The sequence below is a fragment of the Suricata suricatta genome, chromosome 13 (genome assembly GCF_006229205.1).
Source record: "Suricata suricatta isolate VVHF042 chromosome 13, meerkat_22Aug2017_6uvM2_HiC, whole genome shotgun sequence".
Taxonomy (NCBI): domain Eukaryota; kingdom Metazoa; phylum Chordata; class Mammalia; order Carnivora; family Herpestidae; genus Suricata; species Suricata suricatta.
The window spans coordinates 52,560,550-52,575,397 of record NC_043712.1 but is presented as its reverse complement, the minus strand read 5'-3'; the positions used below and the strand labels follow the sequence as shown (position 1 = coordinate 52,575,397).

Genomic DNA, 14,848 nt, shown 5'->3' with positions numbered 1-14,848 from the left:
CCAACAGTGTAAGAGGGTGCCCATCTCTCCACACCCTCGCCAGCATCTATAGTCTCTTGATTTGTTCATTTTAGCCACTCTGACTGGCGTGAGGTGGTATCTCAGTGTGGTTTTGATTTGTGTTTCCCTGATGATGAGTGATTTAATTTTAGAGAGATTGAGAATCCCAAGCAGGCTCTAAGCTGACAGCACATGGCTCTAACTTACGAACCATGAGATCATGACTTAAGCTTAAATCAAGTCAGAAGCTTAACTAACTGAGCCACCCAGGAGCCCCACAGAAGGGATATTCTGAAGGGGAGAGAAGGAAAGCTGGGAAGTAAAATTCAGTGGCCTCCACATTCATTAAGAGGTGCTGAGCTCTCAGAGAGGGAAAGGAAAGAGGGGCATGTTGAGCACAGGCAGGGAGATGAAGATTCTGAGACAGTCCGTATGTCTCATGTGGAGGTATCATTGACCAACCAGTGGAATAAAATAACCTGAGTCTTTCTAGAAAAACCCAGGTGCCAGATGTAATAAAAATAGTAATTTCTGCTATACCTTATGGTTCTAAAATACTTTGGAGAATTAACTCTTGTTGGTTTCTGAATATGCTAACTCAATATCTGCTTTGGGTTCATGGTATCTCCATGCAGTAAGTGAAAAAAAGTGAGGCCACTTGACATTTCATCCTTTGACACCCTTTGATGTCACAGCAGGAAGCCTCAGGCTTAGCTAGTAAACATGAGATTGGCAACTCTAAATAAAGATGCCCAAGAAAATTCCACAGGCAATTCAGGCTCAGAGTGTCATGATGAAGAACAGCATGGGGGAAGCAAACACAGAATTGAGGAATTCGCTGGAAGCAATGATGAAAAATTGACCAACTACTTAGAATGCACTAGCCACCTCTTGTGTTTATTAAATACCTGTGCTGCTTTGCATGATGATACCTGCCAAACTCAAAGACATGCCTGCAACACACACACACACACACAGGCGCACACACACACACACACACACACGCACACACACACTTTATTTCTATTGATATCTTTGTTTCTTTGCTCTCTTAGTCAAGGAGTAACTTTTTAAAAAATATTTATTTTTGAGGCAGAGCATGTGTGAGCAGGGGAGGGGGTGGGAACAGAGGATCTGAAGCAGACTATGTGGTCAGTGCAGAGCTTGATGTGGGACTCGAACTCAGGAACCCTGAGATCATGACCTGAGCCAAAGCTGGACACTTAACACACTGAGCCACCCAGGCACCAAGGAAAGAAGTAGCTTTCTTTTTTTTTTTTTAATGTTTCTTTATTATTGAGACAGAGAGAGAGAGAGAGACAGAGCATGAACAGGGGAGCAGCAGAAAGAGAGGGAAACACAGAATTCAAAGCAGGTTCCAGGCTGTGAGCTGTCAGCACAGAACCCGATGCAGGGCTCAAACCCTCAAACCATGAGATCATGAAGCCAAAGTCAGACGGTTAACTGACTGAGCCACCCAGATGCCCTGAAAGAAGTAGCTTTCAATGTAACTGCATTACAAGGAAAAATGTCACCTCCAAGCTCATACTAGTTCCAGTAAGCAACCTCCTTGTTCAGACCTTTTCCCATTCTGATTTTGCTGTTTGGGAGGAAGCTGGAGATACAATCCTACAGAGCCATGTAGGCAATAATCAAATGGGGTCAACCTTGGGTTTAGAAAATCTCACACCCAGAGACGCCTGGGAGGCTCAGTCAGTGAAGTGTCTGACTTTGGCTCAGGTCATAATCTCACAGTTCGTGAGTTCCAGCCCCACATTAGACTCTGCGCTGACAGTTCAGAGCCTGGAGCCTGCTTTGGATTCTGTGTTTCCCTCTCTCTCTGCCCCTCCTCTACTCATGCTGTGCGTGTCTCTCTCTCTCTCAAAAATAAGTCAACATTAAAAAATCTTTAAAAAGAAAAAAAAAGAAAAAGAAAATCTCAAACCCAAGAATCATCCCCAGGCCTGGATCTGTGAAAGCCGGCATTCTGAGAGACTCTTTTCTAAAGCAATCTGATCACGTTTGTGCTGTCAGTCATTAATTGTCACGGGAATTACCAACTGTCATCATGAAGTCTTTTACAGGCACCGTGTAAATATTCAAAGATCATGTTCAAATTACACTGTATGGTGCAGCAGCTGATGCTGTTTTATGGGGACTGTACTGCAGAGCCCAGAAAAGTATCAGACTACAAGTCCCATGATTACTCCCCTGAAGCAGGATGCTGGGCCAAATTTTACCTCTTTAGTCACAGCAGGGAATCATTCTACTGCTCATTTCCACTGAGGCAAATCTTATGCTCTAAGCTAGGTGTGTCGTTAGTGCTTTAGATGCCTTTTAGTACACTCGCCACACAACTTTCCATTGTAAAAATAAGAGCAAGAGGATTTTTTTTTTTTGAAGTTTCCCAGGGCAGGAAATAGTATTTCAGCTTTCTTATAGTTAAAACTAGTGTATGAAGGTTCACTCCAGCAGCTGAATGACCTGTCTGGCTTCTCTTAGACTCTGTGTTCAGTAGAATAAACATTCTGGCAAGATGAGACATTTGTCTGCCCTGATTTATGAAATCTCAGAGCTATCGCTAGACTTACGTGTGTGTCCCATCAGTCCTGCTGCTCCCCAAAGACATCCTCCAATAGCCCACCACAATGTCTGAAACTTCCACCTCTATAATTTTGACAGAAAGAACTACATCCAGAAGGTGTTTGTTAAAATACAAATGACTAGACAATATTTTGAAAATACTTTTAATTTTCTTAGTAGTAATGATATTATTGTTACTATGTAGGAATACCCTCATTCTTTTTTTTTTTTTAATGTTTATTTTGTTTTTGAGAGGGGGGCATCGGGGCAGGGCAGAGAGAGAGAGAGAGAGACAGAGGATCCCAAGCAGGCTCTACACTGACAGCAGAGAACCCAATGTGGGGCTCCAACTCAAGAATTATGAGATCATGACCTGAGCCGATGTTAGAGTGAGCCACATGGGTGTCCCGAAATATCCTCATTCTTAGGGGATGCATGCTGAAGCAGTAGGGTGAAGTGTCATAATATCTGCAATTTACTTTCATATGTTCAACAGTCTAAAACTATGGAGGGAACTATACATACATATACATCTATGCAAACTGAAAGATAAAACAAAGAAAGCAAAATGTCAACAATTATCAAGTTAAAGTGGAGGTTATGAAAGTATTCTTGGTATTGTTTTTTCAGTGTTTTTGTGTTTTTGAATTCCTGAAATTTTTATGATGAAAAAATAGAAAAATGCAGATTTCCAAGGATATCTCAAATCCAATGAATCCTACTCCCTAGGTGTGGAACCAAGAAAGCATTGCTTATAAGCCCCAGAAGTAAGTTCTGATATGTAGGAGTGATAGAATTATACTGCTAAATGCTAATGAAGGAATAAATGCAATAGGTATGTGATAAAAAGAGCAATTTATTTGGGGGAGAAACCCAACTCAATTAAACACCTCTATTTCCTCTGAGCAGAAAATGCCATTTTGTTAACGGGTCCAGAGTCATATTACTGATGAGTGGCCCAGAAGTGAAATTTAAAGAACTCAGAAGATGGTTTCTGTAGAGAACAACAGGAGAGTAAAAAGGGCTGGAAGAACGACATAATGTTTTCAGTCTAGAAGAGATCTGAGCAAGTGCTCAGAATTCCTGGGACCAGAATTCTTCAGAGACTCCCCGCTCTTCATGATCTGGCTTGCTGGCAAAATCACCTATGGAGCTGTAAAAATATAGCAACTATTGGGACCCCTGGGTGGCTCAATCATTTAAGTATCCAACTCTTGGTTTTGGCTCAGGTTGTGATCTACTGGTTCATGAGTTCCAGCCCCGCGTGGGGCTCTGTGCTGACACCATGAGCCTGGTTGGGATCCTCTCTCTCTGCCCCTCCCCCACTCATGCTCGCTTTCAAAATGAATAAATAAGCTTTAATATATATGTATATACACATATATACATACACATATTTATTTATTTATTTATTTATTTATTTATTTATTTATTTATTTATTTATATTTATCGCGACTGTTGCCTGCTGTCCCCCACCCCTACCATCACCCACTGGAACACAATCTCTACATTTTAGAAGCTCATAGGTAATTCTAACACACAGCCAAAGTTAAGAAGCTGAAACCCAAACTCTCCAGACAGGTGAATTCTGTCTCAGGGGCAGGAACCTTTCATAGGCATCTTGATAACCCAGTGGGTCAGCACAGTGCCCAACACTTAATAGGTTCTAAATAGATGCTTATTGGATGAATACATTGACAGCCTAGATGGATAAATGCACCTGAATTAGGAGCTCTGGGCAATTGTAGATAATCTGAATATCCTGAAGTGAAGGTTAGGGAGAGAGAGTAAGATCACAGGCAGAAAGGAGGAACAGTAGACACCACAGAAAATTCCACCTGTTTTGCAATTTTCCTTAGAGCTGTTCTTGGCCTCATAAGCTCATTTGCAGACAAGCAGGAGATTGGGGGCAGAATGTCTCGTTTTGTGATATCTGCACATTCGGGAGCCTCTTCATTTATAGCTTCTTGCTGTGTTCCTATAGTCCTGAAAGTCTCCAGAATATTATTCTCTTATGTGCAAAGACATTACTAAATCCTGTGGATCCCAGGCCCCCTGAAGAGGGCATCATTTGAGTGTCTTACTTGAGCGGGTGCAAGATGTGAAATCTGTCTGTCCATTTAAATTTTCACCCATTTCTTGGGGCGCCTGGGTGGCTCAGTTGGTTGAGTGTCTGACTTCGGCCCAGATCACAATCTTGCCATTTCCAAGTTCAAGGCCCAACATCAGGCTCTTTGCTGATGGCTCAGAGCCTGACTCTGTTTTGGATTCTCTCTCTCTCTCTCTCTCTCTCTCTCTCTTTCTCTGCCCCTCCCCAGCTTATAATCTGTCTCTATCTCTTAAAAATAAACAAACATTTAAAAATAAATAAATAAATAAATAGATTGTCACCTATTTCTTGCCTGAGGTTTAGGCAGGATGCAGGATTTCTTTTAGTAATAGAATTGTGACTCATGAAACAGTACTTACTGGAAATTCTTGTCCTTTAAATATTGGACATAAAGGGGTGTGTTTCCCTTAGCTGGTAGACAAGAGGAAGTTGTGATCATTTCTTTGAAAAATAGTAATCTGAGCCTCCACCCACAGGTGGATTGGTGGTGATTGTTTCTTTTGGAGAAAAGGAAGAGGAACAAAATGAGTAAGGGGGAGGCAGGCACTAAATGATGATCTGAGCTGTCTCATGGAAATGTGGGTGGATAATTGGGGCCTGGCTTTGGAAAACTAGTATTACAAGACAGTCCATTCCATGGCTAAGGTATTATTAGTCACACATTTCACCACTGCAAGCTCCTGAATCTGAGCATTTGCTGAAGCCAGGTGAGGAGGACCCACGGATGTGCATTTAAGATTCATCCTCTGGGACACCTGGGTGGCTCAGTTGGTTGTGCCCAATTTCGGCTCAGATCATGATCTCACAATTTGTGAGTTCGAGTCCCACGTTGGGCTCTGAGCTGACATAAAACATTAAAATTTTACAGCAAGCTCAGAGCCTGGATCCTGCTATGGATTCTGTGTCTCCCTCTCTCTCTGCCCCTCCCCCGCTCTCTCTGTCTCAAATATAAAATAAAACATAAAATCCATTTAAAAAATTCATGCTCTGTTCTTAATATGGAAACCTGACTTCCCTGAGTTCTAGTCGAATGAAGCCTGTGCACATGATTTCCACGGTTTCTTGTCTAGCCCTTCTGGCCTCTATGCTTTCCATTCCAACTCCTCACACCTGCTGTGAAGAGTTCTGGCTCATGGAACTCTTTGGGAAGCTCATTAGAATTCTGGACCTTCTCCCCTGAAGGATGGCTATAGCTGTGACATCTGAGCACATTTCAGGGGCTCATGAGCCCCTCTGGAGTGACTGTTATAAACCCATAACAGACTTTCAAAAACTCCCTATCGCCTACCAAATATGTTCTTAAAACCTGTTGGCTGTCATTCAAAGCTCTCCACAGTATCTATATTACCTATTCTTTCAAGAGCACCTCCCAAAATCTATTCCTCTGACATGTATTGAGCGTTTATCTCACATAAAACATTAAAATTATACATTTAATTGTACATGTATGCTCATGTTTATATGTATATGCAAGTATACAAATATCAAAATAGAAGTATATAATATGATATATAAACGTTTCTCTAATGTATTTGAAATATATTAAAAATAATATACTATACTAAACATAGAACATTATATCAGAAACAGAGGGGTAACAGAAATGTAAAACATACAGAACTTGTTACTAGGAGTTTACAATTTGGAAATAAAGATAAGCTAGTAAATAATTATAATATAAGTTAAAAAGTGGTAAAAGGCTGTGTAGGACACTGCTGTATGTCTACTCAAGGGTCTTTTTCTCTTTATTCTTTGCTGTCAGAGCAAAAGTTTTGTTCCATTGTGTAATTATCCTCAGTGTAACTGATTTTATTCAGCTCTTTAAAAGGGATGCAAAGTGGGAGAGAATCCCTTTTTTTCTACCATAGACATTGGTACGTATGTGGTGAAACGTGATGTTTGGAACTGCAGCAGCCCTTTTGTGGCTGAGAACAGTCTTGGCTTGTGGAGGCTACACTGAGAGTGACAGAGCAGAAAGATGGAAGGAATCCCAGTCCTTGGCAGAATGGTGGAATTTCTGACTTGACCGACCAGGAAACTCGCTGCCTTCCATACTTCTTGTTAGTGAAATACTGAATCCCTTTATAATTGAATACATTCTGAGTTGTATTTTCTGGTTCATGAGTTGAAAGCATCCTCAGTGATTAAGTGTCTTAAGACAGACATGGATATATGGGCTTTAGGAATCAGAAAAGGAAAGACTAGTGGATGAATCAGGAGTTTAGCTCTGTGTATGTGTGTGTATAGTTTATGTGTACATGTATATATGTACATGTGTATGTGTGTGCATGTATATATGTGCATATATAAATGTACAAATGTTTTATTTTTTATCTTTGTTATCTTGAGACACTGTAACATAGTAGGAAAGACCTGGGACTTCGGAGTCGTTCACCTTCTGCTACTCTTGAGTAGAGCTGCTTTGGGAGAGTTATCTAATTTATATGAGCCTCAGAATTTTCATCCACAAAATAATACAGTACTCCCTACCTCATGGAGTTTCGTGAGGATTAAATGAAAGGGTATATAGGAAGTGGTTGGCACAGTGTCTGACACATGATATACCTTGAACGTATGGTATCTATTGATAATGCTTCTTTTGTGCAAACAAAAAATATTTATTGAGTACCTACTATGTGCTGGACACTTTCCTAGGCATCGAATATAATGGTAAAAGAAACCCAGTATGACACCTGCCCTCACAAGCTTATGATTTGACTAATGATGACACAAATAGCGGTATAATGATAAACAGAAACACGTGCTGAGAAGTGAAGGTATAAGGCACCGTGCAATTGTGCAAGAGGCAAAGCTGACTTTGTCAAAGGCTTAAGGAAGGCTTCACCAAGAATGTGGAGTTTCAATTTGAGGCTGGGGACATGGCAGGAAGATAGTCACTCTAGCTTTACAGAAACAAATACACTTATTTACTTTGTTCCCGGACTGTATACTTTTTCAGGTCAGGAATTATATTCACATAATCATGCATTCCTTTATTTATATTCTTTATGTCCAGCACAGTGACCAGGCTCATCACATACCAAATATTTGTGGATAGAATGAGTAAAGCTTTCTTACTCTTTACTTGTAAAAAAAATGAGTATAAAATGTCTATTTCAAGGAGATGAGGAATAGAAAACACTTAAACACATCGTAAGGGCTCCACAATTGGTAGCTCTTATTAGTATTATTAGTATTTTTGCTTTATAGCTTGCATATATTATCTCTGCTACTATGTTGTAGCTCCAGGGCAGTGGGAAAAGTGTCTTATTTATCTTTGCTTATCTTGGGATCTTGCATAGAATAAATTCCTATAAAAATTAAGAAGATGCACAACTTTCTTAATTAGGAGTTAAGCTGACAGTTTAAAGAAACTGTGCACATTGAAAAAACAAATTATCACAACTAATTAACCACCCTCTTTAGGGGATACTTAACGCCAAGTTTCTAGAATCAACATAAAATATACATTAAAGAAACTTTAAAACCTTTTGGAAAAACCAGGCAGAACCCTGTATGGAAGAAAAATTGCTTTAGAACAATTCATACAGAACACCATCCATGTAATTAAAAACTCACAGCTTTAATGTCACCCTTTCAGGGACTATTCAACTGAAGGTCACAAACTTCTAGCACAATTCCCTATTTTAATTCTTTGCATACCACTTACAGCCACCTGATATTTTGCCTCTTCGGTTGATGGATTAATGAACTGACTTTCAAGTTGCTTGTCTCCCTCAACTAGCCTATAAGCTCTACGGAGCAGGGATCTTGTCTGACTTATTTTCTTGCTATAGTTACAGTACCTATAACTGTATCTTGCATACAGCTACTAGAAACATAAATACATGCTGAATAAAGGAACATATATAGAAAAATAATGTGGGGTACCTGGGTGACTCAGTCAGTTGAGCATCAGCCTTTAACCCTGGTCATGATCTCTGACAGCTCAGAGCCTGGAGCCTGCTTCAGACTCTGTGTCTCCCTGTCTCTCTCTCTGCCCCTCCCCCAGAATATTTGCTATACTATTCTTTGTACTTTTCTATGTGTTTACATTTTTCAAAACAATTTAAAAAAAGAGAGAGAGAACATCTGAATGAAGAAGAGTGAACTAAGTAAGCCCTTATAGTTTTATAGGAACTAAAGCTCTCTGATGTGCTGCTACCTACACTTGACCATCACAATAACTTTGAAGTCATTATCATCACCATTTTATCTAGGTAGAAAAGGAGACCAAGATTGGGGAGGGAGTTACCATGACCACCTATTAAGAGTTAAGGCAATTCTTGGCTGAGACCCTGATCTAGGGATGATTTCCTTCTCAAGTGGTAACATCAATGTCCTTCAAATATGATAGCTGGGCAAGAGGTAAAAGAAATTAGCTTTGAGGCCTATAGGCAAGAGACCTCAAAGAGATCAATCTAATTGATGGGCAACGAATGAGTAAATATTTGAATACAAATAGAAAATATGCTCCAAATGACCCTAGGCTAGTAGCTTCAACTTAAAAAAAAACCTTTTTTTTTTTGATGTTTATTTATTTTTGAGAGAGAAAGAGAGAGAGAGACAGAGTGTTAGTATGGGGGATGGGCAGAGAGAGAGGGAGACACAGAATCTGAAGCAAGCTCCAGGCTCCAAACTGTCAGCACGGAGCCTGACGTGGGGCTCAAACTCAAGAACCGCGAGATCATGGCCTGAGCCAAAGTTGGACACTTAACCACCCAGGTGCCTCTAGTCTTCAACTTTTTTTTATATGTTTTTCTTTAATTTTTTATTTTTAACATTTATTTATTTTTGAGATACAGAGGGAGAAAGATCATGAGCAAGGGAGGGGCAGAGAGAGAGGGCACACAGAATCGGAAGCAGGCTCCTGGCTCTGAGCTAGCTGTCAGCACAGAGCCCGATGCGGGGCTTGAACCTATGAACTGTGAGATCATGACCTGAGCCAAAGTAGGATGCTTAACCAACTGAGCCACCCAGGTGCCCCTAGTCTTCGACTTTTAAGGCTTATTTTGCTTACCTGTAAAATAGGGTATTTACCTACCCCTTAAGATTTTTGGGAAGATTGTATAATACATGTATTTATGTATTACGTAAATTGTGTAATTTATAGTTTATGCACGAGACCCAGCATACTGTTCAACACTTAATAGATGTTCGATATTTGTGTCTTTCCTTTGGGTTGCCTATGTCCCCATGCATTATGTTGAACCATTGAGAACTGCCTTTTTTTTCTAGTAAAAATGGATGAATGCAGTCAATTTCATGAGATTCACAGTATGACTATGAACGTAAGCTTGGATACCACAATCCACTGTCTCATCTTGAATTCACGTGAGGAAAGAGCCGAGCAGAGTTTGAATAAGACTGATGGTTGTTTGGGGCCTGGGCTTGAGAGCCTATTTGCAAGGATAAATAAAAAGGATTTGCAAGCATGTACGGAGGAGAGGGACAGTCCAATTGGCAGAGATAGGTTTACATAATCAGGGTTAGGCAATTGCAAACCAGACAGCTGCTCTATAGCTTTTGGCACCAAAATATATTGACCAGCTGGGATATCATTAATGCTTAACAGTTTCATCCTATGACCATATCTTGGCCAATTAGGTTGTCTTTGGCCACGGAAGGGTATAATATATTCTGATGTAAATGCCATTTGTGTATCCGTATATCACATATTCTATTACTTTGATGTAGAATATACACTAAATATAAATGTGTTTGCTTCTTTAGAACACCAGGTTAGATGGTGTGACAAAAGAAATAGAATTTAAATATACATTTATTTCTTTTAAAAAAATCAATATTCTAGGAAACGCTTTTTTGTGTGTATACTGAAAGTAATAAGATTCAAATAATTAAAATAATTTTAAGCAGAGATTTAGAAAGAATGATTTTAGAAAAATAAAGATGGCTAGGAATGCCAGGTGTGTACATTGTATGCATACAAACAAGTACGGAGGGAGAAACGGAATCATTAAAGACAGTGATTTCCTGAAAACAGAAAACTGCCGGACGTGTCAGAAGGAACACTTGAGTCATTGTCGTTAGACCGTGAAGCCATTTCAGAAATGCTCCTATGCAGGTAATCTCCAGATAGCACCCTTAAATTATGGGACAGGAAAAACCATTACGGACAACATTTAAGATGATTGAATGCCACGAGATTTCCCAGAATGCTTCACACACTAAAATTTAATACATCAGAGTATTCAGAATATTTTCAAAAATTGCAAGCATGGCATTTACAGAATAAAATTTATAATACAAAGATTTTATACAGCAGCAAAAAATAAAATAAAATAAAAAGAGTCATCCAAACACAGAACTTTAACTTACTACCCAAACCTAAATGCATGTGGATAAAAGATTTCACCAGTAAATTGTTTCCATTTTTAATCCTTTGCCATTTATTTAATTTGCTGTCTACTGGAATTCCTTGGTTCCTTTCTTTAGCATCTCTGGATTGACCTTTAAGCCCGGTACTGGTTGTATATTTTTACGTACTCCCCGTAATTCAGGTACTTGTGCGGCTACCGGTGATCGTTTCATGTGCAATGTAAACCACTAAAAGTAACATCACTCTTCCTTCTTCAAAGCCAGAGACCTGACATTAAGAACTTCATATGGGAAATATCAAAAATAGGCAGCCAAACAAGCTACTCCTTAAATCTATGGAACTAAAATAAGCATTTGACAGAAGACAAATAAAACACAGTCTGAGATGCAAAGTGCGCCAACAAGTATGAAGAGTCCTTCCTACAAACCCCATATACATGTTTTCGGTTGTGCTTTGACAAGCTATTAAAGAAGCCAATTTTTATGGTCTACCTTCTTTCTTTTCCTACTTCAGATGGAGGGCTTTTACCAGAACTAGAAGACACTGGATTATGGAATATTAGTAGAGGAAAAGACTTCAGCAATTATCTGGTTCAGTCTGTCATACAGAGATGAAGCCCTCGAGGTGGAGAAAGCTTCTACAACTCCTTAATATCCTCCTGCCAGCACGGTGGAACCAAGACTGGAACCCAAATATGTACCAATAACTGGATGAATACCAATTCCTCTAGATTGTTTTTTCCCCTCACTACTTTTTAAACTGCCTTTCCCTTAAAATAGTATGCACCCACTAATTAGTCCAAACTGAATAACCAACACCTTTACTAATACGGTTTCGTTTTCCAAAGGTCCTTTTTAAGTGGAAAATCCTGGGATGAAGGGGTCCTGTGCATAAGATTCTGCCTGGGAGCCTGCCTGGAGGAGGTGTCCATCCTCATGCTCAGTCTTCATCTTGCACTGGCACTCCTCCACCAGCATCACCACCTTGACCACAGGGGGAAAACCAGTGCAGTTCAGCTGCAAGTGCATTGTGGTGAACTTGGCAGGCGAGCAGTGGGAACAGAATGCGTGGGGGTGCTGTGAAGCTCCAGGAAAATGAACAGACCCACATTTCCCAAAGCAAAGGTTGTTCTGTACAACTACTTTCTCACAGTCTTCATGGGTGATTGTCTAAAAGGCAAACACATCTCCATTAAGTTATCATGAGTCATCTCACTAACATCCATGATACAGAAGCTATAGACCATAAGTCTGAAGATAATTTGGAATAGAATTTCAAAAACTTTCCAATTTTGGATATTTTACAATATCCAAGTGATGGTTGATCTGTAAGGGCAGGGGCACCCAGGTGGCTCAGTCAGTTAAGCGTCTGACTTTGGCTCAGGTAATGATCTCATGGTTGGTGAGTTTGAGGCCCGCATCGAACTCTCTGCTGTCAGCACGGAGCCTGCTTCAGATCCTCTGTCTCCCTGTCTCTGTTTTTCCTCCCACTCTCAATCTCTCTCTCTCAAAAATAAACATTAAGAAATCTATAAAAGTATAAAGCCACCTCAACTAAATTTTTTTATTGAGTATATTGATAAATTAGCCTTTAGGAAATCCCTAAGTGAAAAAGAAAATGCTTTGCACCTTAAATGTCAAACTTTAAGAAATTTTGTCTAATTCAATGTTACCAGTTGAAAAAGCTCTAATGGCTAACTTCCTATATAAGTAATGCACCTTATCTTTCTACACCTTGCAATGCATTAGGCCCAATAGATTCTCCATGTATTCAGTTGTTCATAGAATAAATCAGAACATCATTCATTCTATTCTATTTTGCAGTACCTATAGTACATTCAAATCTATGAAGTTGCATGTGGCCAAGTGATGGCATCTTTGTCAGCAAATCATCCTGCATTACATCACCTTTGTCTCCTCTAACCCCATTTACCTGGCTTTATGTGCCCTTTAAGATATATGAGTCAAACACCTTAACTTTAATTTAATTAGCACTAGGATTTAAAATAAGAGTTTCAAAGGAAATTTGGCTGCATGATTCTTAGGAGCAATTCTGTAATTGCTCAGGGCCAACAAAGCAACCATTATTATTTGATAATGGACTTACTGCGACATATCCTTGCCTTTTCAGGCAGAATACTTAACTGCCTTACACAGTCAATTACCTTATAATACTGCCTGCTTAATTGGGTAGCACTATTGGACTGTAAAATTTTACTCTACCCTGCGTTGCTTTTGGTTCAGTATCTTCATGTTTAAGGACTTGATGCAGTTTCTCAATTTAATTTAACATTTGGAGTGTGGGGCTTGCCAGGACCTACTGGAGGAAGCGGATAGTAGAATGCCCCTTTGTCTCAATAGGGCAGAATCAATCATAATAACCACAAATCAGCCAACACCACACGAAGCAGGAGGTGTTGTTTCTGAGGGGTGCAAATGTGATTTCACACTCACATCGGTTTTTTTGAAAGCTAATGAGAAAAATAAATTAAATCATCTTTTGCTGCATTGATGTTAGAAACCATGCAGCCCCTTCTGCCTGACTGCCTCGGAAGTAGTTTGGTGTGAAATACAGGGATTAAGACTGAGATAGTATGAATGAGAGTGTTTGGGGAGGAGTCCAGTGTTTCCCACCTTATCTGTGGGTGGAGCTGACCTGCTCATCTACATCCCAACAGAGTAGATGAGCTGTTAGAGGAACTGCTGGAGAGGAGCTCTGGTTATATCTCTAAGTTCCCAGTTTTCCTAACGGAGGGTCCCCATCTTACTTATCTCTCTGGATCGACCCCCTCCAACATAAAAATAAGGAAAAGCCCATAAAACAAAGGTCTGTGCCATCAATATGAATGACTACTAATATTGGCAATAGCAGCATATCCTTCTTACAGCATTTCCAGAATACCAGGAAACCGTGGAAAGCTGGAAGGAAATTTGGGGAGCGTGGTCATACTCTGCCAGTCCCTATGATGAACGCGCAAGGGCCAGTCTGGGGGTGAAGAGTGACTCTGGCTGCCTTCCTACTACTTTCCACCTGTCCCAGTTCTCCACCCCTTTCTTGCAAGTTCTGACCCCCTCGCCCTCCGGAGCGGATACCTGGCTGAAGGGCACTGTCCTACAGGTCTCCTGATGTACTTCATGGCTTTTGATGGGCAGGATGATCCCCTGGGAAGCTGGACCCATTCTGAACATGAAGTGGTGCCAGAATCTCTTGGCCTCTTCCCGGAGAGGAGATTTCTGCGTCTGTATCCCGTCTTTCTGCTGGGCGAGGGCCTGGGTCCCAGACGGGAAGTGCTCACTGACCGAGTCCCGGGGTGGGCGCACTTGCCGCTCAGGCTTCTTCCAGAACTTGCCAAACCTGGACAGCATCTTCTCTCTCTGCTGCTGGCCTTCCCCTGCACCTATCAGGTGTGGCACTGCAACAAAAAGATCTGGCTTCTCCTCAGCCTCCTCGTGGTTCCCCGTTGGGAGCTCTCTGCGACTCCTTTCTGGGAGCCCGGGGGAAACAGGAGTCTGACCGTGGCAGCTGTCCTGGTGCTGCACAGCCTCCCGGAGAGGCAGGAGCACCAGGAGCTGAAGGAAGAGGAGACCCATGCCGGGAGGGCCCAAGCTTCTTTCAGATTCGCAGATGGCGAGGTCTAAGGGGAAGGTTCACTCTGTGCAGGAACTAACAAGGAGATCCTATATATAGACACCTGCCTTGTGGGCTGGGAAGGCAGGTGGTCAGCAGCCAGCAGAGTAAACACATTTATTGTTTGCTTGAATTATGTAGTGCTAATGGTGTCCTGCCTTCTCTTTAGCTCTGTGTGTTTTAGAAG

At 40.8% G+C, this 14,848-nt stretch overlaps 1 protein-coding gene and 1 long non-coding RNA gene across 3 annotated transcripts in view; one reads left to right on the top strand and one right to left on the bottom strand.

The window, feature by feature from the left end:
* LOC115275803 overlaps positions 1-11,715 on the top strand; it is a 16,838-nt gene extending 5,123 nt beyond the window's left edge. For both annotated transcript variants that reach the window (XR_003901758.1, XR_003901759.1), the window contains exon 3: positions 11,548-11,715. This is a non-coding gene — a long non-coding RNA (uncharacterized LOC115275803). The remainder of the gene's footprint in view (positions 1-11,547) is intronic.
* Positions 11,716-11,888: 173 nt separating this feature from the next.
* CER1 (cerberus 1, DAN family BMP antagonist) lies at positions 11,889-14,624 on the bottom strand. The gene is made up of 2 exons (XM_029921212.1): positions 14,127-14,624; positions 11,889-12,203 (listed from the first exon to the last, which is right to left on the bottom strand). The coding sequence occupies exons 1-2, from the start codon at positions 14,622-14,624 to the stop codon at positions 11,889-11,891; spliced, it is 813 nt and encodes a 270-aa protein (XP_029777072.1).
* Between the last annotated feature and the right edge of the window lie 224 nt (positions 14,625-14,848).